The 26,236-nt window shown below is 41.2% G+C and overlaps 1 protein-coding gene across 2 annotated transcripts in view; it reads right to left on the reverse strand.

The window, feature by feature from the left end:
• Positions 1–4,509: 4,509 nt before the first annotated feature.
• The window catches only part of TMEM192 (transmembrane protein 192), a 30,216-nt gene continuing 8,489 nt past the window's right edge, over positions 4,510–26,236 (reverse strand). For both annotated transcript variants that reach the window (XM_026499596.4, XM_044384413.3), the window contains 4 exons: positions 20,885–21,149; positions 17,247–17,381; positions 11,142–11,244; positions 4,510–10,832 (listed from right to left, as the gene is read on the reverse strand). In XM_026499596.4, coding sequence (XP_026355381.1) covers positions 10,694–10,832; positions 11,142–11,244; positions 17,247–17,381; positions 20,885–21,149 — 642 coding nt within the window. In that variant the 3' untranslated portion in view covers positions 4,510–10,693. The remainder of the gene's footprint in view (positions 10,833–11,141; positions 11,245–17,246; positions 17,382–20,884; positions 21,150–26,236) is intronic.

The following is a 26,236-nucleotide window of genomic DNA, read 5'->3' on the forward strand; positions in this document are numbered from 1 at the left end:
GCATGCACTATTACTTAAAAAGCAGTTGTGCTAAATATACTGAGTTGTAACTTAACATTTTTTAATTTACTATGTGTTGAACATTTCTTTATTACTTAGAAAATAATAGTCACTGTAAAACTTTTGAATTATACAAAAATAGAATAAAAAGCCAAAAATCCTTTACTTTTATTTTATTCTCCTTCAACCCTTTAACCCTTCTACCTTTCATTCTCCCATTCCATAGTTACACACTCTTTACAGTGCGAACTATTAAGTTTGCTTAATATCCTTCTGGACCTACTTCTGTCTTGGCTCTCTCTCTCTCACACACACACACACAAACACAATTTTTAACCTAAGTGGAATGTCACAACATTATACAACTATGTTGAACAACATGCTTTTTTCACTTAACACTATATTAGAGGCATTATTTCCTGTTTATATGTGTATATACATATATTTTTTTAACTGTTGCTGAATGTTTCATGCCATGAATCTATCATAACTTCTTTAAGGATTCACCTACTGAATCTATGTTATTTCATATACTCAGTATGAAAAAAATGAAGTAGGGGCACCTGGGTGGCTCAGTCGGTTAAGCGTCTGCCTGTGGCTCAGGTCATGATCCCAGGGTCCTGGGATTGAGCCTTGCATCGGGCTCCCCACTGAGCTGGGGGGTCTGCTTTTCCCTCTCCCTCTACTCCCCCCTCCTCTCTCCCAAATAAATACATAAAATCTCTAAAAAGAAAATAATGAAGTAAACCTTCACTCATATAACTTTTCACACATGAATACTTTCGTAGGAAAGACGGTTGGAGTCAAAATTATTAGGTCAAGTTACCACTAAATGATTTTCCACTTATTTGACCATTATTGATATATCCATCTGTGCACACTCCTGCCAAAATTGGGTATGACTAATCTCATTCTTGCTACTCTTTTTTTAACTTACATTCAATTAATTAACATATAATGTATTATTAGTTTCAGAGGTAGAGGTCAGTGATTCATCAGTTGTATATAATACCCAGTGCTCATTATATCGTGTGCCCTCCTTAATGTCCATCACCCAGTTACCCCCACCCCCTCCACTCCAGCAACCCTCAGTTTGTTTCCTATAGTTAAGAGTGTTTTTTGGGTACAAAATGGTGGTTTATTAAAGCACCGGGATAGGACCTGGGGGCAGAAAGAGCAGCTGCACTGGGGTCTTGAGGAGTGATCATTATATACTTGGGAGTTGGGGGAAGAAAAAGGGAGGTTTTCAAAAGAACATTTTTATAGGCTAGAGGACCTACAAGATACCAGAGGCCTTGCTATTGTCAAGTTAAGGTTGTTTTCCCCTCTGGCAAGGTATTAACATTAAGATAGTTGGGAGATTCTGGAAGAATGTGACACATGTCCCACGGTGGGTGGGAAGGTTGCAGGGTGTAAGCTTATGCTTTGTCTTCAGCTAGACTTCTGCTCCCTCATCGTTCTTCCCTGAACAATTTTGACCCTTAAATCTTTAAGGTTGTGAAAGTGGAAGGTCTCATCTGTAATGTCTTCCTGATGAATAGGGGTGTAGAGACGTCCCTCCCTATGGGTCAATATTGGTCAATTGGGGAACATACAGGGGAGTTATGAAAGGGGAGGCAGCTGAATCCAACGCCGTCAACATATATGAACCTCTAGGTAAGAGTTTCTTATGGTTTGTCTCCCTCATTGGCAATATACCCTGTGTAACTTCTATTTCCCAGATAGGTAATAAGGTGGAACATTTTTTCACAGGATTTTTGGCGACTATGTTTGATCTGTGAGCTGCATGTTCTTTTTAAAATCTTAAATGTAGGAGCACCTGGTGGGTCAGTTTGGTTAAGCGATGGAGTCTTGGTTTTGGCTCAGGTCGTCGTCTCAGTGTCGTGGGATCAGCGTCCACCCTCCCCCCATTTTGCCCCCTCCCCTGCGCACCTTCCCACCTTCCCAGCGTGGAGTCTGCTTGTCCCTCTCCCTCTGCACCTTATCCCACTGTCTCTCTCTCCTGATAAATAAATAATCTTAAAAAAAAATCTTAAATGTAATATTTGAATAGGTATGAAAATCAAGTTTCAAAATTCAAAAGGTAGAAACGGCTATACAAAGAAGTCTCACTCCCACTCATCTCGTAGCTACGCAGTTTCCCCCACCACAGGTTGGCCGAGGTGGAGTGTTAAGTTCCAACTCTCCCGGTGCCTGGGTGGCTCAGTTGGTTAAGTGACTGCCTTCGGCTCAGGTCATGATCTCAGGATCCTGAGATCGAGCCCTGCATTGGGCCCCCTGCTCGGCGGGGGGGCTGCTTCTCCCTCTGCCTCTCCCTCTCCCTCTGCCGCCCCCCCCCCCCCGCTTGTGCTCTCCTGCTCTCTCATTCTGTCAAATAAATAAAATCTTAAAAAAAAAAAAGTTCCAACTCTTAAAGTCATGTGATTGGTCTTCCAGGCAACCAGCCCCTATCCTTCGGGGATTTCCAAAAGTCATCTCAATAACATAAACTCAGGTGTGGTTGAAAGGGGCTTCTTATGAATAACAAGACACTCCTTTCACTTTTATGGCTCTGAAACTATTCAGAAACCCGCTGAAAGACCAACTATTGCAACAAAAGATGTTCCTAGTGCTCTTAGGAAATTTCAAGGGTTTTAGGAGCTCTGTGCCAAATACATATTTACCTTTTATAAATCATAAATCGCAGTCTGTGACATTAATTGCAAATATATATATTTAAAGATTTTATTTATTTATTTGTCAGAGAGAGAGAGAAAGAAGGTGCACAAGCAGAACGAGTGGCAGAGGGAGAAACAGACTCCTGCGGAGCAAGGAGCCTGATGCGGACTCAAGGCGAGGACCCTGAGATCAGGACCTGAGCTGAAGGTAGACGCTTAACTGACCGAGCCACCCAGGCGTCCCTGTAAATATTTTTTTATCTAGTTTTTATTTGTCTTCTTTTAGTTTATTCATCTCATAAAAGTTTTTGCCAAGGGAAGATTTAAATTTTTATGTAGTTAAATATATCAGGTTTTTCATTTATGGCTTCTAGGCCAGTCTTAGAAAAAGCTATCTTACTCTGAAACCATTTTAAAAACCTCTCCCATTATTTATAGTACCTTCATAGCTTCATTTTAAACAGTGAAATCTTTGAAACAGCTAGAATTTATTAGCTATGAATTCTAAAGTAGAGATATAATAATCTGTTAACCTAAATAACCTAAACCTAAACTGAAGCAAGCTCAAATGACCGAAATTGAGCTCATCTGGGAAGAGCAGAGGAACTGCAGCTCAGGGGATGCGTGGTCTCGCAAGCTACTGGCGAGTTTGGGAAGGATTCGGGGTGGGCCGTATTTATGGGCAAGGAGCACAGGGGCGGCGGGGGGGATAACCAGCTAGAGTTCATACAGTAAGTTCACTGGCTTGAGGCTGGGGAGAGATTCTTGGTCAGAAGATAAGTCTATCTTCTGTGAATCAGGCATTTATGGGAATCAGTCTCAGTTCTTAAATTCCATGCTTCCAAAGGCACATGTGAGGTTCTTCATTTCATACCCTCCAGTTCCATTTTAGACGGAAATCCTTTCACTAACCTGTTTTTTCCCTTGATGGTTTACCTAGTTGTCTCAACACCATTTACTGAATGAGCCAACTTTTGGGTGGTGATTTGAAGTGTCACCTTTATATCCTAAATTCGCATATACGCTTTAATCTGTTTCTACATTTCCTTTTTTGGTACACTGATCTGATGAATTGTGGACAGTATCTCGTCGTTCTAATTATTATTATTACAATATGGCCAAGATCTTAGCCCTAGTCCTCATAGATTGAACCACCCAGGCCCCCCCGTGCCATGACTTTTCATCATGTCTTACATCTTTCAGTCATGTTTTTAAGTTTTCTTCAAAAAGATCTGCGTATTTCATCTTTTGTTGTTGTTGTAAATGGGGCCTTTTTTTGAATTGCATCTTCTAGTTGGTAGTGGCTTATATAAAACAATAGATTTTTACATAGTAACGTTGCTCCCAGCCACCTTACTGAATTCCCTTATTCCTGTATTTTTTTAAGTTTTCCCAGTAGGTTCTTGGGAGATTTCTGCATCTTCATTCATATTATCTGCAAATAATGGTTATTTTATCACTTCCTTTTCAAATTATATAGCTCCATATCCTTTTTCTTATATACATATTTTGTTAGAACCTCCAGAATAATAAGCGTGGTTGTTCTTGTCCTATTTCTGATGTTACTCCATACAGGTCTGATATTTCCCACTTTGTTTTCTGTTGTGTTCCTTTCAAAGGAAAATTTATGCAGGATAATGATTTTATTTTTTTCTTCTAAATCTTTGCTATTTCTGAAATTGATATGATGCCATTCTAGTCAAGAAAATAAAGTGAATGATGAAATTATGTAATTATTGTAGGTGATAAGTACAGTGGAAAACAGCTCAAACAGGGTATAGGGGAAGAAAAAATTTCCCTTCTTCCCTTCTAGATTCTTTGGTGGTCTAATAATAAATGGATATAAGACAGCTTAACAAGAGAAAAACAAATTTAATTGGATACATATAAGAGCCCCATAAAAAGATGAGACTCAAAGAAGTGACCAAAGCAGGAAGCCTTTAAACCTTTTAGACGAACAATATATTTACGAAAATTGACAAGGCAAAGGGGTTTGGGCTTGGGGGTAGTGAACTGGTAAAGAAGTAACAAGGTTTGTTTATATAGTTTCTAGCCCTAAATCCCATCTCTGGTCATATGGTGGTCTTCTACCCTCCTGGTACAGGGAGGACACCTTTCACATGGGAGATTCATAATCTCCTTTCAGGGGGACAGAGGCAGGTCAGAGAGTCCTTGCATTCACTGTTTCTCAGGTATCTTTAATTCAAAATAATCAATAAGCCAAAGTGGCATATTTTGGGGTGACAGAGTATAAACCCCTACAAGGGTAAGGGAGATAGAAAGTGCTGACTGTGGGGAAAGCTGTAGTTTTAAACAGTGGTCCAGAGCAGGCCTCACTGAGAAAGTAACATTTAACAAAGACTAGAAGGATGAAGGGTATATGGGAATTGATCATTCCAAGTAGTTGGAACAGCAGCTTGCAAAGAAAGGTCTGAAGTAGGGATGGGCTTCACAATCCAAAAACCACAATGAAACTGAAATGAAGTAAGCAAAGGAAGAGTAGGAAGAGATGAGTTGAGGGCGGAGGCGGGACATTTTTGGGGGAGGCGGGACATTTTCTAGAGCCCTGGAGTTCACTGTCAGGCTTTGGTTTTACTGAGATAGGGAGCCATTAGAGTAACATGATCTGACAGATGTTTTAGAAGAATCTCTTTGCTATTGTATTAAATACTGATGTTTTGGGGGAGAGAGAGAGAGAGAGAGAGAGAGAGAGGGAGAGAGAGAGAGGGAGTGTGTGTGTGTGTGTGTGTGTGGTGGGCGGTGGATTGTGGCAGTGAGAAGCTAAAAGACCACTTAAGAGACTCTTAAATAATCCATGTGAAGATGATAGATTCTGAATCTGTTTTAAAGGAAAAGTCAGCAGGATTTGCTGAGAGACTGTATGTGGGGTGTGAGGAACCATCACCATGGAGACAGAGAACAGCTTGGGAGGACAGCCCCGCTTTGGACATGTTATGTTTGAGATGTCTTGGACATTAGAGCTCTAGGTGAGGCAGCTGGGGCTAGGAGTCCAGAGTTCAAGAAGACCTGGCTGGAGGTACACATTTGGGAGTTGCCAACTTGTAGTCTGTACTAAAGCCACAAGATTACCAAGAGAGTGAATACTGATGGAGAAGAGGCCTAGGGACTGAGCTCTGGAATACAACTGGAAGAAAAGGAACCTGCAAAGGACACAGAACAAGAAGCCAATGAGGTCAGAAGACAACGGAGTTTGCGGTGTCTTGAAAGCCAAAATGAAGAAGATGAATCATGGAGAGAGTGCTCAGCAGAGTCTCCTACTGCTGACAGGGTAAGGAAGAGGAGACCTATGCGTTCATCCTAGCTCAACACAGAAGGGCATCTTGGTAGCCTTGACAAGAACAGTTTCAGTGGGGTAGTAGGGTGAAAAGTGAGACTGATTTAAAAATGTGGAGACAAGAATTAGAGACAGGCTTCCTTGGTTTACAAATGCAACAGTTTTCCTTAGGAAACCCAGGGTAGGTTTTGAGTTTTTTGTGATTTGCGATTGTCATATATTCAAGGTTTGTTTCCTTAAAAATTTAAGGCTTATAAAACCATCTCTGATCAAATTGTGAAGTCACTAAAATAAGTCTTTTCTGTAAAAAGGATGGGGAAAGAAAAACGTAAAGTTCATTTCATTTGCCATTTGATTTTCTGAATGGTTACAGTACAGAGAAGTTAAATTTTCTCTATAAGTCATATTTTTTAAAAAAGATTTATTTATTTGAGAGAGAGAGAGCACGCACAAGCATGTGTTGGGGCTAGGGGCAGAGGGAGAGGGAGAAGCAGACTCCCTGCTGAGCAAGGGAACCCAATGTGGGGCTTGATTCCAGGATCCTGGGATCATGACCTGAGCTGATAGCAGCTGCTTAACCAACTGAGCCACCCAGGCGCCCCCTCTGTAAGTCATATTAACATAAAGAGTGCTCCCGGAGGTCTAATTTATAGAAGAATAATCAAACTCATTAAACCCAATGGTTTGTTTACTTGTCTATTGTGTTCACGTCCATTTTCCCTCTACTCCCACCCCTGACACTATCATTAGAATGTAGACTCCACGAGAATAGGAACCTTCTCTGTCTTATTGATCCCTGAATTCCTAGCACCTAGAATACACTCCTGCACATGGTCAGTTCTCAATTAAATGCTAAGTGTTAAATGAAATGAAATGCATGTTATGGAGACATTTTTGGCTGTAACAAATGGGGATACACAGGGGCATCCTGAGCCAGAAATACTAATAAACATCCTACAATTCACAGGATAGCCCCTCACAACAAAGATAATCCAGCCTGAAATGTCAGTAGTGCCAAGGTTGGGGAATGCTGCCTTAGAGGAAAGAGGAGAAAGAATTAGCTTGATTCATGTTAAGACTTGGATTTGAGTCCCTGCAAGAAGAAAAGGGCCTCCAGCAGTGGCGTGGGTCTATTCAGATTCCCTCAAGACACTAATGGCTCTCACACAAGAATACATTTGATGGGCTTTTAGGGACTCATTTGTGTGACCTTTGTCACCAGTGCTGCAGCAGATAAAATCTAGGCTGCAGGGTCTGAAGAGAGCATGGCAGAAGAACACCAAACAATGGAATATTTCCAACAAATAGAAACTGACGACTATCCTTACATATAAAGGAATATTATGTTTGTCAAGAAAAAGAATATCTCAGGAGAAAAATAAGCAAAAAACTTGATCTAGACACATCACAAAACACTGATAAAAGGCCAAAGAATATGGAGGGAGATGCTCAACTTCATTAGTATGCAAGGAAATGCAATGTGAAACAATGATGTATTTGTTTTAATTCATCAGATGGGCTGGAACGAAACAGACTGGTAACACCCACAATAGGTGAGAGTAGGGACAGCAAGCAGCATTGCTACAATTCCTTGGCACTGGGATTTCAAATGATTTTTTTCCTCATATTTTTCTTTTCTTCTTCTTTTTTTTTTTTTTTAAGATTTTATTTATTTATTTGACAGAGAGAAAGACAGCCAGCGAGAGAGGGAACACAAGCAGGGGGAGTGGGAGAGGAAGAAGCAGGCTCCCCGTGGAGGAGCCCGATGTGGGGCTCGATCCCAGGACTCCGGGATCACGCCTTGAGCCAAAGGCAGATGCCCAACGACTGAGCCACCCAGGCACCCCATTTCCTCATATTTTTCAATATTGCTCTTCCAAAAAATGAGCTTTTAACTTCTAAGTCATGAAGCTATTGTCATCTGAAATAAAATCCCCAGATTATAGAAATACATATTACACATATATACATACAGACTTTCAACAAAATGTTACTATGCCTGCCCTAGTTCAGCACCAAATCTTTCTGCCACCTCGCTTCGCTCCTCATTGCACTGTGATCTGATCCTCCTGAAAATAAAGCCAACTCTGTCATTCCTTGCTTGAAACTCTTCAGTGGATCCCATTCCAGGGGATCCATCACATAGACGGCATCAGGGCACCCTCCCGGATCTGACGCTGTCCAGCTCTCCTCCCGTGTCCTCCCTCACACTTTAGGTTCAAACTTGGCACACCGTGCTTGTACCTTTGTGGCTGCCTTGCTTTACTCATTAATTTCCCTGGAATTCCTACAGCCCCGTCCCCGCTATGTTGCTATAGTTGCTTGGGCTTACAGCCATTAATTCACTTAGCACAGAGCCTAGAAATCCTCGTCCCCTTCCTCCTTACAAACCAGGGTCCTCTTAATTTTTCTATCTCCTGTGCCAGCCACTACTGCCTGGTGAACTGAATGCTTAATTTAAAGTGCTTTGTTCATTACCCTGTTTTCCTAGTTCCGATACTTTGTTGTTCATTATTGAGTTCAGAAAAGTCTTTGTGGTTCTACAGACATACATCAGAATCTGAGTATCCTAACTTTTAACTATATCTTTCTCTGTAAGCTAAAGTTCATCCTATAAACCGTAGAAACTGACTATAGATCCCAATTAGATTTACAACTAAATACGAATCATCTCCCACTGCTGTTTTCCTTTTGAAAAGGAAAATAGCTGAAGGCCATTGGGAGGAGGTCATCGAGAGGACATGACTGCCAGTTCATCCACGAGCTGGACTTGGGCCATCAGAGGCTGCTCAGCCTCTCCCCTGTCCTTGGAATGTATGTTCCGCCCACCGTTCGCACAGTGGGAGCTGGTCCAAGGACACAGCTGCGAGAGAGTAGTGTGCTGTGGAGAGCTCTGGATGGTATATGGGACTGAACCCAGTGAACGCTTCTTCATAAACTTTCAAGATTCTGGCCCGTGGATGCAGGGATCTGCTCACCTTGTAGGCACCCAAGACAAGCCTTGTAACAAGTCAGTTCCCTCATTTATTACACCTGCTACCTAGCAGTCTGGAAGGGCCTGCCTCTTTCTTTGGTCTCTCCCAGCCCTCCACGTACAAGGGCCAGTTTCAGATTATACCCAGGAAGCTCCTGAGGAGGCTGCAGACCAACAAAGGCAGTTCAGAGCTTCTTCCAGAACACAGAGACAGATTCCTAGAGAAGGCAATGGCTCTGAGATATACTTATTAAAAAGGAAGGAAGGGGAAAAAAAAGAAGGGAGAGAGGATAAATCAGGAAACTTCGATATAATCTGAATTTAAAAAATACAATTTTGGCTTTAGTTTGTGAAGGTTGTCATTTTGGGGCCTCAAGGGGATTGCCTACGGGTGACACACCATCACTCTGACCTTGGTAGAAAACTTCTCGAATGTCCCAGCAATGGCTAGATCTAAAGGAAACTGGTACCCTCCTAAGTACCTCGATGTGACCAAATCAGTACACCCCCTGCCAAACAGTTGTGTATAGCTTAAGGGTTTTCAAATGAGGTCTTATTGTTCAGCTGATGACCGACACACATAATCGCAAATGTCCCCTCCCCTCATATTAAGCTTTCTAGGGCAGTATATAAAGGTGCTAATGCAAATGGATAAATTAAAGGGGAAAACTAGGAAAATGGGGGAAATAATGCCCTTCACTCATCAAATACTTCATTTCACCTGGAGAGTTAGATATGATTAATATCTATATATAAGCTTATATGACATCTTATTCTTGTAATTTAAAAGTATAATCCAAGGAGGGGCCTGGCTGCCTCAGATGGAAGAACGTGTGACTCTTGATCTCTGGGTCATGAATTCGAGTCCCACACTGGGTGTAGAGATTCCTTAAATAAATAAAACTTAAGAAAGCGTAACTCAGGGCTAAAAAACGTTCTTCTTAGACCACCTTAAAGCCACAGAACATACCTTTCTTGATCTAATCAAGGTATAATCAATACTGAAACGCGTGGCAATTTCTTGAAGAAGGATTAAAATAAAGGGAACGTTCTCAAGTTTTCTCTGAAGTATTTTAGCTGTTGCCAATGGAAGGTGCTGCTGATGTAACGAGCAACACTGGTCAGTCTGACACTGGTCCCAGTGATCTTGATCATCTTATTCCCGGAGAACGGAAAACTGTAGGAGTTTGCATAGTAAGTCACCTAGTGAGACTGGTCCTACATGGAGGAAATTCTCTCTCAGAGCTACACTGGCCGAGCTGTCATCCCATACCGCACACGCATGTCCAGTGCGTGAAGAGGCTCTGCAGGGGAAAACCACTTCAGCCACAGAAAATAATGACTTCTCTCATCAGTTTAAGAGTGGGAAGAACTTATTTGATCAAACCCTTGTTTCAACTAGATCATCGTGACAGATTTCCTCCATATAAATAGCCAAATTATTACCGGGTTCTAATGTCCTGTGGAAGAAGCACTGGGCGAGACGATGTTTAAACTATACCTTTGATCCTAGGACAAACCAGACAGTTCAACTTCGAGATGTGCAAACACAGAGGTTCTCCTTGAGTTATCTGGGCTCTACGAAGTACCCTCCAAGTGACCCACAAGTCCCACCTCCTAAACAGCCACACAGGTGAGAGTGAAATTCAAGTTTCCAACAAAAATTGTCAGATGTTATCTGGCAAAAACTGCCATTTCCGAGGACAACTTGTCAGGTTGCCAATCAGTCTTCATTCCTCTGCAACCACTGTCCTGACCTTGAGCCCCTCACACGCGACTGGGTGGAGAGTCGAGATCAGAGGAAGTGCAAGTCAACAAGCGCTTACTCAGCAGGGCATTGTGCCGCTTCAGGTAGGCGATTATGTCTCCTTGCTTTTCCACGACGTCTTCTAGGCTTGAACTAGTCCTGCAAAGAATCCACATATACACCAGTACTCATTCGTCTCTTTGCAGATGGGTCCCTCCCAGTTTGCAGTACAGCATATTGTATTTGTGACTTTTTCTTAAGATGTAAGCCAAGGTAAGATTCCAAAATGAGATTCTTTCATTAGATTTGGTTTTATCCAGCTGACTGGGTGTAAGCAAATCAAACTTAATTCTAAAGGCACATATGCATAATCATAAACTGCAAGCATTGGAATGTTTTCCAGATTACCCGGGGGGGGGGGCTTATAATTCTCTCTCTCTAGTCTTTCATCCCCCGCCCAAAGCTTACCTGAATCCAGTCTCCGAGGTAATATTGCTGGGGTAAGCATAGAGTTTTTCTTCTTCAAGTACATCAGGCTGTGGTTTGGCTTTATTAAATTTTCGAATTTTCACTAGAATAATAAAGTCGTTATTGTCAGGTCATCTAATTATGAAAAGAATCTTTACTTCCATTTATTCAAATTACATTAATTGGCTATGCTTTTCAAGTAAGTTACTATGGATAAAAATCCTTCATAAAGTGAATGAACAGGTTTGTTTATTGATGTACGCAAGCCTTTGAAAGCCTGTGTGCCAGGCCTGAACTAAACACTGGGAATACAGAGAGTATCATTACTGTTGATAATAATAACAGCTATGATTTTTTTGTGAGTTTAAAACACAGAAGGCACAGGTGAACTATTGTGAATGGATGGCCTCATCCAGTTCCCAGAACCACCCCCTGAAGTAGATGCCCTTATTACTCCTACTTTCTACAATCAAGTGAAGCCCTGGAAAGTTAAACAAGTAGCCAGGTTTCTAATCCAGGAATCATGACTTTGAAGCCTCCACTGTTGATACTACTCTATAAAAAGAGCTACTAGTCCAGGGAAAAATACAGATGATAAGTGTACATTCCAAGACAGTATGAAAAGAACCCAAATCAAATCTTGCACAAGGAGCAGTAACAGCCCTGGAAAGCAGCCCCTTAACTCAGCGGGCGTGGGATGGGAGGGAGGATCATGGGGAAGGAGGATGGTAGGGCGTGGGTCCAGCCTTGAGCAAAACATGAGAACTAATTGCACACACTAGGGGAGGAGAGAAGAAGGGTGTTTTAGGTGTGTGAAGAGCCTGAACAAATACTTAGGACCTTGAGAAGGGGTGTGTGTGCGTGTGTGTGTGTGTGTGTGTATGAGGGGGTGGAAAGGCAGACATGGAAGACATGAGACTGGTGTTGCCATGCCCAGGCATTTAGATTTTGTCCTGAGAGTAAATGGGAGTCACTGAAAGGAGCTCACCATCATCCCTGAAGGGCAGGGATGAGTAGGGCCAGCTCATGGAGGGCCTTTTATGCCACACCAAGATTTCAGATTTTCTTCCTTCGGCCTTTAAGTAAACTCTGTACAGGGAAGCTTTTAAATGATCAGAGTTACCTCTGAATACAATTACATTGGCAAGAGGTAGGAATACGAATTAAGAGGACAGAGGAAGGGAGACCAGTAGGGTGCCTACTGAAATTATCCACTCAGGATGTGATGAGTGTCTAGTCGAGGCAGTGGCAGTGATGAGGAGAGACAGATCTGGGAGGCAAGCGGACTGAACAGGACTGATGATTGAGGAAGGGGAGAATAAGGTGGAAGGAAGAATCCAGGATGACCAAAAGGTTTCGGATTGAGCAAGAGCTGAGGGCTGGCACTGTTAGCTGAGAGAGGGGAGGAGGGACAGGATGGGGGAAGGTTTGGAAGAGGAAGATGATCAGGTCACTTCTGTCTTGGTACACTGGAACACCCGGATTGAAATGATCACTAAGCAGGAGAATGTAAAGGTTTGGGCGGCTCTGCTCATCTGAGGGCTGCCCACGAGTGTATAGATGGTAACTTTTAGTATGTACAGAAAAAGGACACGGGAACGCTGCAACCCGCCAATATTAAAGAGGTGGGGGAAAATCTGTTAAAAGGGAATGAAGCTGAGTCGCCAGAGAGGAAGGAGGAGAACCGGGAAAGAGCTGTCGGTGTTCACTGCCAGAAAGGTGAAGACAAGGAGAGGACCCAGGCGATACGGCAGTTCGGAGGCCACTGATGAACTTGGCAGTTTGTGGGGAAAAGTGATGTTATGGACTAAACCGTGTTCCCCTGAAAACTGACATGTTGAAGCCCTCACCCCCCATGTGGCTGTCTTTGGAGACAGGCCTTCGGTGAGGTAATTAGCATTAAATGAAGTAATAAGGATGGGGCCCTGATCTGACAGAAGAGATACCAGGATGTGCTTGCACAGAGCACAAGGCCGGGTGCAGACACCAACAGAAAGCAGCTCAAGAAGAGAGGCCTCAGGAGAAACCAAGCCTGTCTACACCTCGACCTTGGACTGGCAGCCCCCAGAGCTGGGAGAAAACGAATCTGTGTGGTTTTAGTCAGCCACTCCGGGGACTGGTCTACAGTGGCCGCAGCAGACAACTGCAAGTGGGGGGAGTCAGTGGCAAAGAGGCGGAGAAGCAGACGTGGTGAAGGCCACTGTTCCCCACTTTCAGGGGGTGACAAGAGCCCTGGACAGTTCGCACCTCTGGATAACGGTTAACTGGGCTGGGCCTCTGCCCTGTCTGAATAGTAACTCTGGGACTGGACTGGGACTAGCAGTCTCCACCAGCGATGGCTACACGGCGGGGGGGGGGGGGGGGGGGGGCAGGACGGGAGGCAGTCATTGTCAACCCCGACCGCACAGGAGAACTGGATGTGCGACGCCACCTGAATGAGAGTATCTGCCATGTGGGTAGGGGGAGGGGAAACAGGTTAGACCCCGGCGCTACCCTTTTTAAAAGCTCCACATGCCATTCTTCCCGTTTTTAGAGCAACTTTTCAGATATAATTCATGCAGCACGCATTCACTCATTTGAAGTATACAACTCGACGGTCAGTGTTTCAGAGACTCCTGCAGCCACCTCCACAGTCAATTTTCGAACATGTTCATCACCCGGAAAAGAAAGCCGGTATCCATTAGCAGTCATTCTCCATTTGCCCCCTGCCCCCCAGCTCTAGGCAACAGCTAATCTATTTCCTCTCTCTATGCACGTGCTGTTCTGGGCATTTCACATCCATGGTCTTCTGTGAATGGCTGCTTCCCCTTAGCACAATGTTTTCCAGGTTCATCCACGCTGTAGCACATATGAGTACATCAGTCCATGTATTCACTCCTTTTTAGGACTGAATAACATTCTAGTGTGCAGATCGAACACATTTGGTTTACCTACTCATCAGTTTACCCTGACGCCTTTGGGCTATTATAAACAGCGCTTCCTTGAACAATCATGTACGTGTTTTTGTGGTGAGGTCTTGGAGAGATGCGCAGAGTCACGTGACATTGTTTCTCCTTTTGTGGAACTGCCAGGCTCCACATACGATTCTAACGTGCACTCTCAGCTGAGAACTAGGCTCAAGAAGTTGAAGAGAAGAGGTAAAAAGTGAGAAAGTTGGGAGATGTGCAGAGGGTCCACTAGGAAGGACCAGGAGGAAGCAGACAGTATGATGCCAAAAGAACCAAGCGTGCCCTGTACCTAGGTGCCCTTGACTTTCAGGCATGGCAAGAAAGTTGGAAATGAGAAGCACCTACGGCTTCGAAGGCACAGGCACAAAACTTGAGGTGCTGCAGCTCGCACGTCAGAGAAGTCAGACTGAGCCCCGGGGCCCCCTCCAACAGGTCAGGGGGAGTGCCTGACAAAGGAGACTATGGGGCCCCAGTGAGGCAGGCAGGAAACCAGGAAAACCAAGGGCCCGGAGCAAGTGAGGGGTACACTGCCAGGAGGTAAACTGTGTCCAATGTCATCCAGTAAAGATGAAGGCCGAGAATCGACTGTGGTTACGTGACAGCTGCCAGTGCATCTGACTTGTTCAGTGTTCAAATCTTAATTCTCTAAAATGGTATCTTCCCCAAGATAATTCCTGAATAAAGGAAGAAGCTTGGAACAAGTGTAAGTTTCTTGAACTAGGGGACAGGAAATAGCAGCTATACAGTATTAAAGTAAAAGTTAGGGGACAGAAATAAAAGACACACCACAGTCTGACAAAATAAAAAGGTCTCTGTGGTCTTTCAAATAGATGACGTTGAACGCATTCAGCATTTTACAGATCACAAGTTAGGCAGTAACACCAGTTCCAGCTGCTCTTTCCATCATGAGCCAAGGAAAGCAGCTGGCGCACTGAAACATCAGAATGCTAAGAAAGATAGGTGGACTTTTCACCACTTCCATCTTCTTTCTTTCTATACTGAACCTCTTCCTGAACTTCAGAGCAGTGATACCGGCTGCTGGAAGGCTAATAAATGAGTGGCATTAACTGAATCTTGTGCTTATTTTTAAATGAACAGAGAGCTAATCAAATTTAGTATCTCAAAACTGTTTCGAGCTTTATTTTCCTAGTTTTCCCCCTAAGAGGCAGTAAAGTAAATTAGTGCTCCATGAGAAGGGCCCATCTTGGTTTCTAGAGATTAACTACTTAAAATGCAAATAAACCAGTCGAGGTTAGGTTAGAATTAGTACATCAAAGAATCATGTCCTCAATTGTCGCTATCGATGTTATCAAACCCACTATCTTTTAAAATCATTTCAGTATAGAGAAACAAGAAAAATCCATACATCAGGGAAGGAACCTTAAATTTTCTATGACACTGAACAAAAGCAATATCTGTCTCTAGAAGCTACTACCTAAATCTCTCTTGTCAGAACCTACAATACATTTAAAGGAACATTATAATTTAGTAAGTTAGGCTTACTCTTGCGGATGTGGAGATAAAACAGTCATACTTCAATCTTTTAAAGAAATTCAATATTTGCAGAAACCCTAAGTTTATAACTATGATTATCATAAACCTGTCCTATGTAAATCATCTCTTTACTTTGTGAGTCCGAATTACCAATTACCAGGTTTTCTTACAGTAGGAAGCATATTCGTTTGAAATTTAACAAGATAGTTTTGGGTTTTTGTTTTTTTGGGGGTTTTTTAGGATTTTTATTTATTTATTTATTTGATAGAGAGAGAGAGATAGAGCAACTGCAGGGGGAGCAGCAGAGAGAGGGAGAAGCGGGCTCCCAGTTAGCAGGGAGCCTGATGTGGGACTCGATCCCAGGACCCTGGGATCATGACCTGAGCCGAAGGCAGACACCCACCTGACTGAGCCACCCAGGTGCCCCTACCACACAGTTTTTAATGGTGTTTTTATTCAGATAAAAATTTAAAAATTAATGCAAATAAGGATGAAATATGCTACTAAGTCTTTGAGTATAGAATAAAGCAGTTCTTTTTACTTAGGAAGACAAGATATTAAAATAAGTGGAAAAGAATAAAATAAAAGAAAATCCTTTTGTTTAAGTTTAGGTGTCATGTAACTATTTGTGTCCAACTATAAAAATGAGTTCCTGTCAGGATTCTTGGAATATCTGTTTCCTTTGCCTCTTAGACATTCTCAGGTCTTTGTCTTTTTAACATTACCTGTCTTATTTATAACTAATTGTAACTGCTACAGCAAATCCTTTAAAAATAGTAAAGTCCTAGAGAAATAAATCTTGGACCACATTTTAACAGTATTGATTTCCCCTTACTCACATGATGACATACACGTGATCTTTGGAATACTGTGGTTACCACCTTCTATGTCACAGAGCATTCTATAGGTATTACAGAAAATACTTTACTACAAGAAAGCTTGCACCCCTGTAGCAAATAAAAGTTGTAGAGTACTGTAAAATAACATGCTAAGTGAATTCTATATTCTCAACTATCACCTCGTTTACAGCATTTGACAGACATGTTGTAGATTGGAACTGCTCTCAGTCAACAAGGTAACTCAATATTCATTTGTCATATGGGTCACTTGACTGAGATAGCAAGCTCTTTCTTATATACTGAAAAACTAACTTTACTTTAAAACTAGTCTCATTCTTTTCTAGGAAGTTAAGTGGGTGATATACAATATATTTTTTTAAAGTGAGGTACAAGATGCAATTCTCTCCATAATTTAGCTCATTGTTATCTGATAACTATAGAAAAATTTATAAAGATCAATCAGTAATGTGACATTCACATTTAAAAACTAGTCACCCCATTTGTATTCTAAATACTCTTCCGTAGGCCTAAGGAGATGCCATGTGTAATTTTTTTTGTTTTTGTTTCTTTAATGGTAAGGTGTCACTTGACTTGACAAAAATTAGTTGATGACACAAATTTAGAAGCATGACTCACTGGTCTGTTGCTGTTGGTTTGAAACTGAGGAAGTTTGGATGTGGTCAGCAATGAAAGGTACAGGTGCTAAACAGGCTCTCGGTTGCTAGAAAAACCTTGCCTCGAAGATAATGGCCAAGCTTCCCATTATCAGGGATGAAACAAGCAGTTAAAGGTCTTTAGTCCAAGAGTGTAGTTGTAATTCTCACCTGTGTAAATGAGCAGACACATCAGGGAACAGATCAGTTCCAGGGCCAGGATGGCCAGGATGAGGTCCAGATACAACCTGCTGGGCTCCGGGAAGGAGTGCTGCACGCACAGCACGAGGAGGAGAGCCGTGCTGCCTGAGGAGGAGAAAGAGGCGCGGGGTTAGCAGAGCCCCGGGGGGCCCTCAACGGCAGGTGCGCACCCAGGCCCTGTTACACTGAGCAGTGAAGGAAACTAAGGTGAAAACTCCAAACTGCTGCTCTCTTGAGGAAAAAACCCCAACACGTCTAAGAATCAATGATGCCCCTTAATAAAATTACATAAGAATCTGGATTTTCTTAAAAACTAAGAAACGATTTTTTGCTCTATAAAATTATTAACAATGGCATTGCGTGGAATCCCATGTGCATTTAAAATGGGATGCAGGGGCACCTGGGTGGCTCAGTGGGTTAAGTGTCCAACTCTTGATTTTGGCTCAGGTCATGATCTCAGGGTGGTGGGATCGAGCCCTTTGTCGGGCTCAACATGGAGTTTGCTTGTCCCTCTCCCTCTGCTCCCCACCCCCGCCCCGCTCTTAAATAAATAAATAGGGAGTTTTTAGAAATTTGCATTATCCCAGTTCCTCAGAATCCAGAGGTACTTGAGGACCCTCATGGCCCATTCTGGTCACATAATGTAACAACAGAGAACTGCACGGAGATTAGGAATGTTGCAGTTATGGGGACTGCCTGGGTGGACAACTGGGACACGCTGATGACCATGAACAAATGACCTCACACCTCTGCTCCTCAACTTCCTCTTCTGAAAAGGGGAATGACAGCACCTTCCTCACAGTGCTGTTGTGAGGAATAAATGAGTTAATATGTGGAAAATATTTAGAATGGTGCTTGGCAAGTATTTGATAAATATGAACTGTCCCCCCCGACACACACACTTAGTGTATCTCTTATTTGGTTTTGAAGACTATTAGCCTTGTTCTGTACTTTTATTTTGAAAAATACAACAAGGAAGAAAAATAAAATTCTGGAGCAAAGACGCTGGGTCTTGCCATCATGTAGGCTATGACTGTGAGTCTGCCACAGGCACCTGCTTGGAGGAGGGGTTGTATGGCAGCGTGCCTCGGACTGTGAAAGATTACAAGAAACCAAAATTATCATTATTATTATTATTTTAAAGATTTTATTTATTTATTTGTCAGAGAGAGAGAGAGAGAGAGCACACAAGCAGGGGGAGCGGCAGACAGAGAGAGAAGCAGACTCCCCGCTGAGCAGGGAGCCTGATGTGGGGCTCAATCCCAGGACCCTGGGATCATGAGCTGAGCCGAAGGCAGACACTTAACTGACCGAGCCACCCAGGCATCCCGAAACCAGAATTATTATAATGATGCTGATGATACCTGCATTTATTGAATACCTACCAGGCACTGTTAGTTCACTTCCTCCTGCAACACAGTTTGTGTGAGAAATATTATTTCCCCAATTTTATAGAAAAAAGGTGTCAGGGCGAAGCTAATCACTATCGAACAATACTATCACCTGCCATAAAAACACTGGTTACACTCATCTGATTAGCTGGACGTTCTATATCCTCATGGATTTACCTTTTTATTCTTCATATAAGAAAAAAAATACTTAAAGAAAGTAGAAACAAGGTAAATACCTGCCCCAATATCTTTGATTTTCTGGGTCCTTATATGAGCAACATAAAAGTGATGCCATCTGTGACTAAAGTAAGGGTCCAAATGCTTAGAAACATTAAGGGTCATATGTTAGCAAGAATTTGACAGTGAGGGGAAAGGTAAAGATCAGACAATCTCTTGGTGGGCCTCAAAAATACTATGTATGTCCAGACCGCTCACTTGAGAGACTGAACATTATTTTGGTCATAATGCATATAAGGTCTTTAAGTTAAAAATGGGTTTTGGCTTTTAGCTTTGTGGGTGGGACGAAAGGTTATAGTGACATCTTCTGGCCAAAAGCAGTACTACACACCAGCCGCTGAACTTAGAAGCCAAGCTCTTCCTCAGGGAGCAGTAAAAATGTCGCCCCCTTCAGGATGAGTCAAAATCAGCTATCGCTATAAAATGCTTCTCTGCTATTGCATGGGCCTGCAGCTTCACTGAGGGGTGAACTCGCAGCTTGCCTTTTATGAAAATGTATTAACAGAACATAGAAGAAAAATAAAAATTAAAGTGTGTAGAGCTATTTTTCTGGGAAAAAAGATTCATTTCAAATCTGGTTAATCTGGTTTTAAAATGTCTAAGTATTTATTCTGGACTCAAATTGAAAAAGAGGGTCTTTTAAAAACGTAGGAACTTTGAACACCAAGGCAAAAAGACCTAAAGAAGTTCAATTTAATTCCATTCAGCCTTTACAAATATTTGCAACAATAAAGCAGATACTAATTCAGCTAAGTCCTGTATAGACTTTCTGATCTTGCCTTCATAAACTGTTTTTCAAGTTTTCCATTTTGGATAATGCATTTTATTATATCACAATCTCTCACTGAAACAAAAACACTGAACTTCATTTAAAGTAAAGCCAATTCCTTCCTCTTATCCTACAAGTATCAAATAGCAACAGCATTTGTATCATTTTGAGATGATTAAGACGGCTCATACCCAAAGGAGGGAAAAGTCTACGTCACACACAGGGAGATAGGTGGACACCATGTTCACAATAATGGGGGCACAAAAAATGGCACCCCCAAATATGCTTTTTTGGCATAAGGATTATTTCAGGCTGATTATTTTTAAGAAACAGCAGAACAGGTGAAGCTCTGAAAGCTGAGTAGAGGGTACCGTTTTTTAAGGACAGTTACAAGGGAAAACTACAGTTTGTACGCATGTCCTCCTCTCTGTACCAGGAAGAGAAGGAAGACTTTACATTTCTAGAAACTATTATCCACAGAGAAGGCACAGACTTAAATCCACGTAACAATCTTACCATTGTTTACAGAACTTTTCCTGGTAACCTCCCATAATTCCTCCAACCACCTCACCACGTCATCTCTGGTCTCTTTGGCTAGAGATTGTATTTAAGGTGATGGCTTGGCCCATTTTGGAGAGTTACTCAGTTTTCTTGGGTCTCTCCCATGGACACAGGAGGTATGCTTATTAATAACTGTTTATTTTTCTCTTGTTAACCTGTCTTTTATTACAGGGGGGTCTCAGTCAAAAATCTACCTAGAAGGGCAGAGGGAAATCTTTTCCCCCTCCCTTATGATAACAAACACAGATGTCAAAGGAAAATTAAGACTATATCAGGGCACCTGGGTGGGTCAGTCAGTTAAGCATCTGCCTTCGGCTCAGGTCATGATCCCAGGGTCCTGGGATCGAGCCCCATGTTGGGCTCTCTGCTGAGCGGGGAGCCTGCTTCTCCCTCTCCCTCTGCCCCTCCCCTGCTTGTGTTCTTTCTCTCTGTCAAATAAATAAATAAAATCTTTTAAAAAAAGGAAATTAAGACTATATTATTTAAAAAAGCTTCAAGACATTAAGGTGATCTGAGTTTTAGTGGCCACAAACAAATCACTCTCACAAACATAAGAGAATATATTTGATTATAACGTCAAACTTCACATTTTCTTTCTGCTCGCCTTTCTGCCACTCAAGCAAGGCGCAGACAAGCTGAGCCAGACTCACCAGTTGAGTGTATCATCAGTGCAAGTCCTTTAAGATGCCTCGTGGATAGGTATATCATGCTGTAGCCTCGGTTTCTTACTTTGTTGTGGTGATACTGGATGTAGCGTTCGAGAAGGAAATGCAGAATCCACAAAATAACTTTTCCAAGGATTATGACGGTCTGAACTTTCAGTGGGTTGGTGTAGTTTCCTGGGCACTTGTCCTCAGTTGGATTTGGGTAAGAACAAAGTACACCTGTTAAAAATGCTAAAATGACAAATACAACCTGGTAGAAAGGAAAGCAGTGGGATTAATATTCAGTATTTGGAATTAAGAAATGATAATCACCATCTCAGCACATACTCATACCTATGACTTCTACTATCCTATTTTTATAAGTGAATTTTAAAACAACTTTTTTTTTTTTTGCCATTTTACAAACATTTCAAACAGAAAATTTGGAGAAAAATTTGCAGAAAATTTGGAAACAAATCACAAATAAGAAAAGTCACCTCAAATCCCATCTAACAGAGATGAGTACTTAATGTTAAACAATTTCTTGCCCACTTCTCTTCTATTGAAAAGAGTAAAAACAGTTAATTTAGTGTCTCAGAGGTAACTAATAAAAATCATGGTTTAAAAAACTTTATTTCTAGTTTCAGTTTTAAGAGAACAAAAATAACTATCCAATTAGATTGACAAAAATTTAAAGGACTGGTACCAAAATACAGGCAAACAGACATTTGGAAGGATGTCTGTTATGTTAAGATTAAAAGAAGCTGGAGAGTAGTAGTTCAAAGCGTGGTTTACAGACTAACACAGTCAGCATCACAAGGGAAGTAGTTAGAAAGTGAAATTCTCAGATCCCTCCCCCAATCAGCAGAATCAAAAATCTCTGGGGGGGTCACCAAGCTATCTAGTTTAATAAGCCTGCCAGGGAGTCTGCCGCATGCTGAAGTTTGAGAAACACCTCTGCGGAGTAATAAATACAGTATTATCCAGTTGGGGAGTGTGAGGAAGATATGGGGGAAATCCTTTTATATATGTACTAATCTTTTTGCGTGTGTGTATATATGTATGTGTGTGTGTGTGTGTGTGTGTGTGTGAATATTTTAAGTAGGCTCCATGCCAGCGCAGAGCCCAACACAGGGCTGAACTCAGGATCCTGAGATCAAAACCTGAGCTGAGATCAACAGTTGGTCACTTAACCGACTGAGCCACCCAGGCACCCCTCTTTTTGTATTTATTTGTAGGAGTTAAAAGAAAGGTACTGAGATACACCCATTTATTAACTCAATGAGAAGGCTGAAACAGAGAAAAGGGAAGATATCTTTGTACACTTTGGTAATGTTTTACTTGTTACAATATGGAAGTTATTTTATAATTTTAAAAATCAAGTAAAGAAAAATATATAATTACTATTCATCACCAAACACCCAATAGCAGGCAATCCTAGCCTATAATAAATCTATTTAAAATATATGTGATTTGTCTAAGTGATTTGTCAAGAGCAGTCATATTTGCTATGGCAACTTAAGATGCCTATTACCATAAAGGAAAAAGTTGAAAGGTCACCGTATTCCCTATAGTGTAAAACATTGTACATTGAACAAAACTGATCCATTTTATATAAAGCAGCATATAGACATTTTTCTTGTTTAAGTTTTTACTTAAATTTCAGTTAGTTAACATACACTATAATATTAGTTTCAGGTATACAATCTAGTAATTCAACAATTACATACAGGACCCAGTGCCCATCACGACAAGTGCGCTCCTTAATCCCCATCACCTATTTCACCTATCCCCCCATCCCCTCCCCTCTGGTAACCATCAGTTTGTTCTCTATAGGGAAGAGTGTCTTTCTTGGTTTGCCTCTCTTTTTCCCCTTTGCTCATTTGTTTTCTTTCTTAAATTCCACATGAGTGAAATCACATGGCATTTGTCTTTCTCTATTTTGCTTAGCATAATACTCTCTAGCTCCATCCACATCATTGAAAATGACAAGATTTCATTCTTTTTTATGGCTGAGTAATATTCCATTGTATATATATATATATATATATATATATATATATATATATACACACCACCTCTTCTTTATCCATTCATGAGTTGATGGACACTTGGGCGGTTTTCGTATTTGGTTATAGTAAATAGTGCTGCTATAAACATCAGGGTGCATGTATCCCTTTGAATTAATGTTTTTGTATCCTTTGGGTAAATACCCAGTACTGCAATTGCTGGGTCATAGGGTAGTTCTGTTCTGTTTTTTTTTGTTTTTTTTTTTGAGGACCCTCCATACTGTTTCCAGAGTGGCCGCACCAGTTTGCATTCCCACCAACAGTGCAGGAGGGTTCCTTTTTCTCCACATCCTTGCCAACACCTGTTGTTTCTTGTGTTGTTGATTTTAGCTATTCTGACAGGTGTGACGTGATATCTCATTGTGGTTTTGATTTGCATGTCCTTGATGATAAGTGATGTTAGACATATTTCCATGTGTCTGTTGGCCAACTGGATGTCTTCTTTGGAGAAATGTCTGTTCGTGTCTTCTGCCCATTTTTTAATTGGATTGTTTTTTGGGTGTCGAGTTTTATAAGTTCTTCACATATTTTGGATACTAACCCTTCATTAGATATGTCACTGGCAAATATCTTCTCCCATTTTGTAGGTTGCCTTTTAGTTTTGTTGTTTGTTTCCTTTGCTGTGCAGAAATGTTTTATTTTGATGTAGTCCCAATAGTTTAACTTTCATTTCTCTTGCCTCAGAAGACTTCCCTAGAAAAAAGTTGCTATGACCAATGGCAGAGAAATTACTGCCTGTGCTCTCTTCAAGGAGTTTTATGGTTTCCGGTCTCACATTTAGATCTTTCATCCATTTTGAGTGTATTTTTGTGTATGGTGAAAGAGAATGGTGCAGTTTCATTCTTCTGCATGTTGCGGTCCAGTTTTCTCAACACCATTTGTTGAAGAAACTGTCTTTTTCCCGTTCAATATTCTTTCCTGCTTTGTCGAAGATTTAATTGACCATACAATTGCGGGTTCTTTTCTGGGTTTTCTATTCTGTTCCACGGATCTATTTTTGTGCCAGTACCATATTGTCTTGATCACTACAGCTTTGTAATATACCTTGAAGTCTGGAATTGTGATGTCTCCAGCTTTGTTTTTCTTTTTCAAGGTTGCTCTGGCTATTATGGGTCTTTTGTGGCTCCATACAAATTTTAGGATTGTTCTAGCTCTGTGAAAAATGCTGGTGGTATTTTGATGGGGATTGCATTTAATGTGTAGAGTGCTTTGCGTAGTATACATACTTTAACAGTATCTGTTCTTCCAATCCATAGGTGTGGAATGTCTTTCTATTTCTTTATGTCATCTTCCAATTTTTCATCAGTGTTTTATAGTTTTCAGAGTATAGGTCTTTCACCTCTTTGGTTAGGTTTATTCCTAGGTATCTTATGTTTTGGTGCATTTGTAAGTGGGACTGATTCCTTGGTTTCTCTTTCTGCTGCTTCATAATTGGTGTATAGAAATGCAACAGATATCTGCACACTGATTTTGTATCCTGTGACTTTACTGAATTCGTGTATCAGTTCTAGCAGTTTTTTGGTGGAGTCTTTCAGGTTTTCTATATATAGTATTTTGTCATGTGCAAATATGTGAAAGTTTTACCTCTTCCTTGATGATTTGGATGCCTTTTATTTCTTTTTGTTGTCTGATTGCTGAGGCTACGACTTCTACTAGTCTGTTGAATAAAAGTGGTGAGAGTGGACATTCTTGTCTTGTTTTTGGCTGTAGAGAAAAAAGCTCAGTTTTTTCCCATGTAGGATGATGTTAGCTGTGAGTTTTTCATAGATGGCCTTTACTGTGTCAAGGTCTGTTTCCTCTAAACCTATTTTGTTGAGGGTTTTTATCATGAATGGATGCTGTACTCTGTCAAATGTTTTTTCTGTATCTATTGAAATGATTATATGGTTCTTATCCTTTTTAAAAAAATTAATGTTAGAATCATGTTGATTGATTTAGGAGTACTGAACCACCTCTGCAACCCAGGAATAAATCCCACTTGATCATGGTGAATGATTTTTTAAATGTATTGTTGGATTTGGTTTGCTAGCATTTTGTTGAGGATTTTTGTTATCTATGTGCATCAGATATTGGCCTGTAGTTCTTCTTTGTGGTGTCTGTATCTGGTTTGGGTATTAGGGTAATGCTGGTATTTTTCTTGTTTTTTAACACAAGGTTTTCTTAGTCCTAAAATTAGGCCAATCGATCCTATAGTATCGTAGGCAGGCAATTTAATATAAGAAGGTTTTTCAAAGTCATATGTGTGTATATTTGTGTGTATGTGGGGGGTATAAATACATAGAGAGTGTGTTACATGAATTAAAGAGTATGTTATAAAACAAGTAAGAAGAAAAACAGGCCATAATCCAGGGACCAGGAGGCCACCTCTTCAGCTGATAATCTAGGGATCAGGAAGCCATGGCAGACCAGGCCACACTGTCTACACCCTCACAAGGAAAAAGGATGCACCTCTCTCGTCAGGGTATTCAGTTCTGAACTTAAGTCTATACAATGTGTGTCACTGGAGCAGCGGCTGAACGAGTCAATGAACCACATTCATTCTCCTCATAAACACCTGGGATTGCTAAGAATTTGCCCTCTTGATTTTTCATATTGTAGCCAAGAATAACTACATCCCCTAGTGCTTCAGATCTCAATAACCAAAATGGAGATGATGAACAGACTAGATGCAGAGCCATCAATAAGCCTACACCAAGACCATTTATACATAAAGGTTTTTTGTTTGTTTTTCCATTAGGGGTTTCTTTTTGTGTGTAAGTGATGTTTAATTTTTTTTTTAAGATTTTTATTTATTTGACAGAGAGAGACAGCGAGAGAGGGAACACAAGCAAGGGGAGTGTGAGAGGGAGAAGCAGGCTTCTCCGCTGAGCAGGGAGCCCAATTCAGGGCTCAATCCCAGGACCCTGGGATCATGAGTTGAGCCGAAGGCAGATGCTTAACAGCTGAGCCACCCAGGCACCTCTGTGATGTTGAATTTATTTACTTTATTACTTTATTTACTTACTTATTTTTACTGATATGACTGATATATATTGTGTAAGTTTACTGATATGACTGATATATATTGTGTAAGTTTACTGATATGACTGATATATATTGTGTAAGTTTAAGGAGCACAACTTGGCCTTTTGTTTGTTTAACTCTTTATTTTATTTTTGGTAATTTCTACACCCAACGTAGGGCTCAAACCCACGACCCCCAGATCAAGAGTCACACTCTCCTCCAACTGAGCCAGCCAGGTGCCCCTACAAGTTGCTGATTTGATACACTTATATATTGCAATATAATT

Source organism: Ursus arctos, unplaced genomic scaffold (assembly GCF_023065955.2).
Source record: "Ursus arctos isolate Adak ecotype North America unplaced genomic scaffold, UrsArc2.0 scaffold_11, whole genome shotgun sequence".
NCBI lineage: Eukaryota > Metazoa > Chordata > Mammalia > Carnivora > Ursidae > Ursus > Ursus arctos.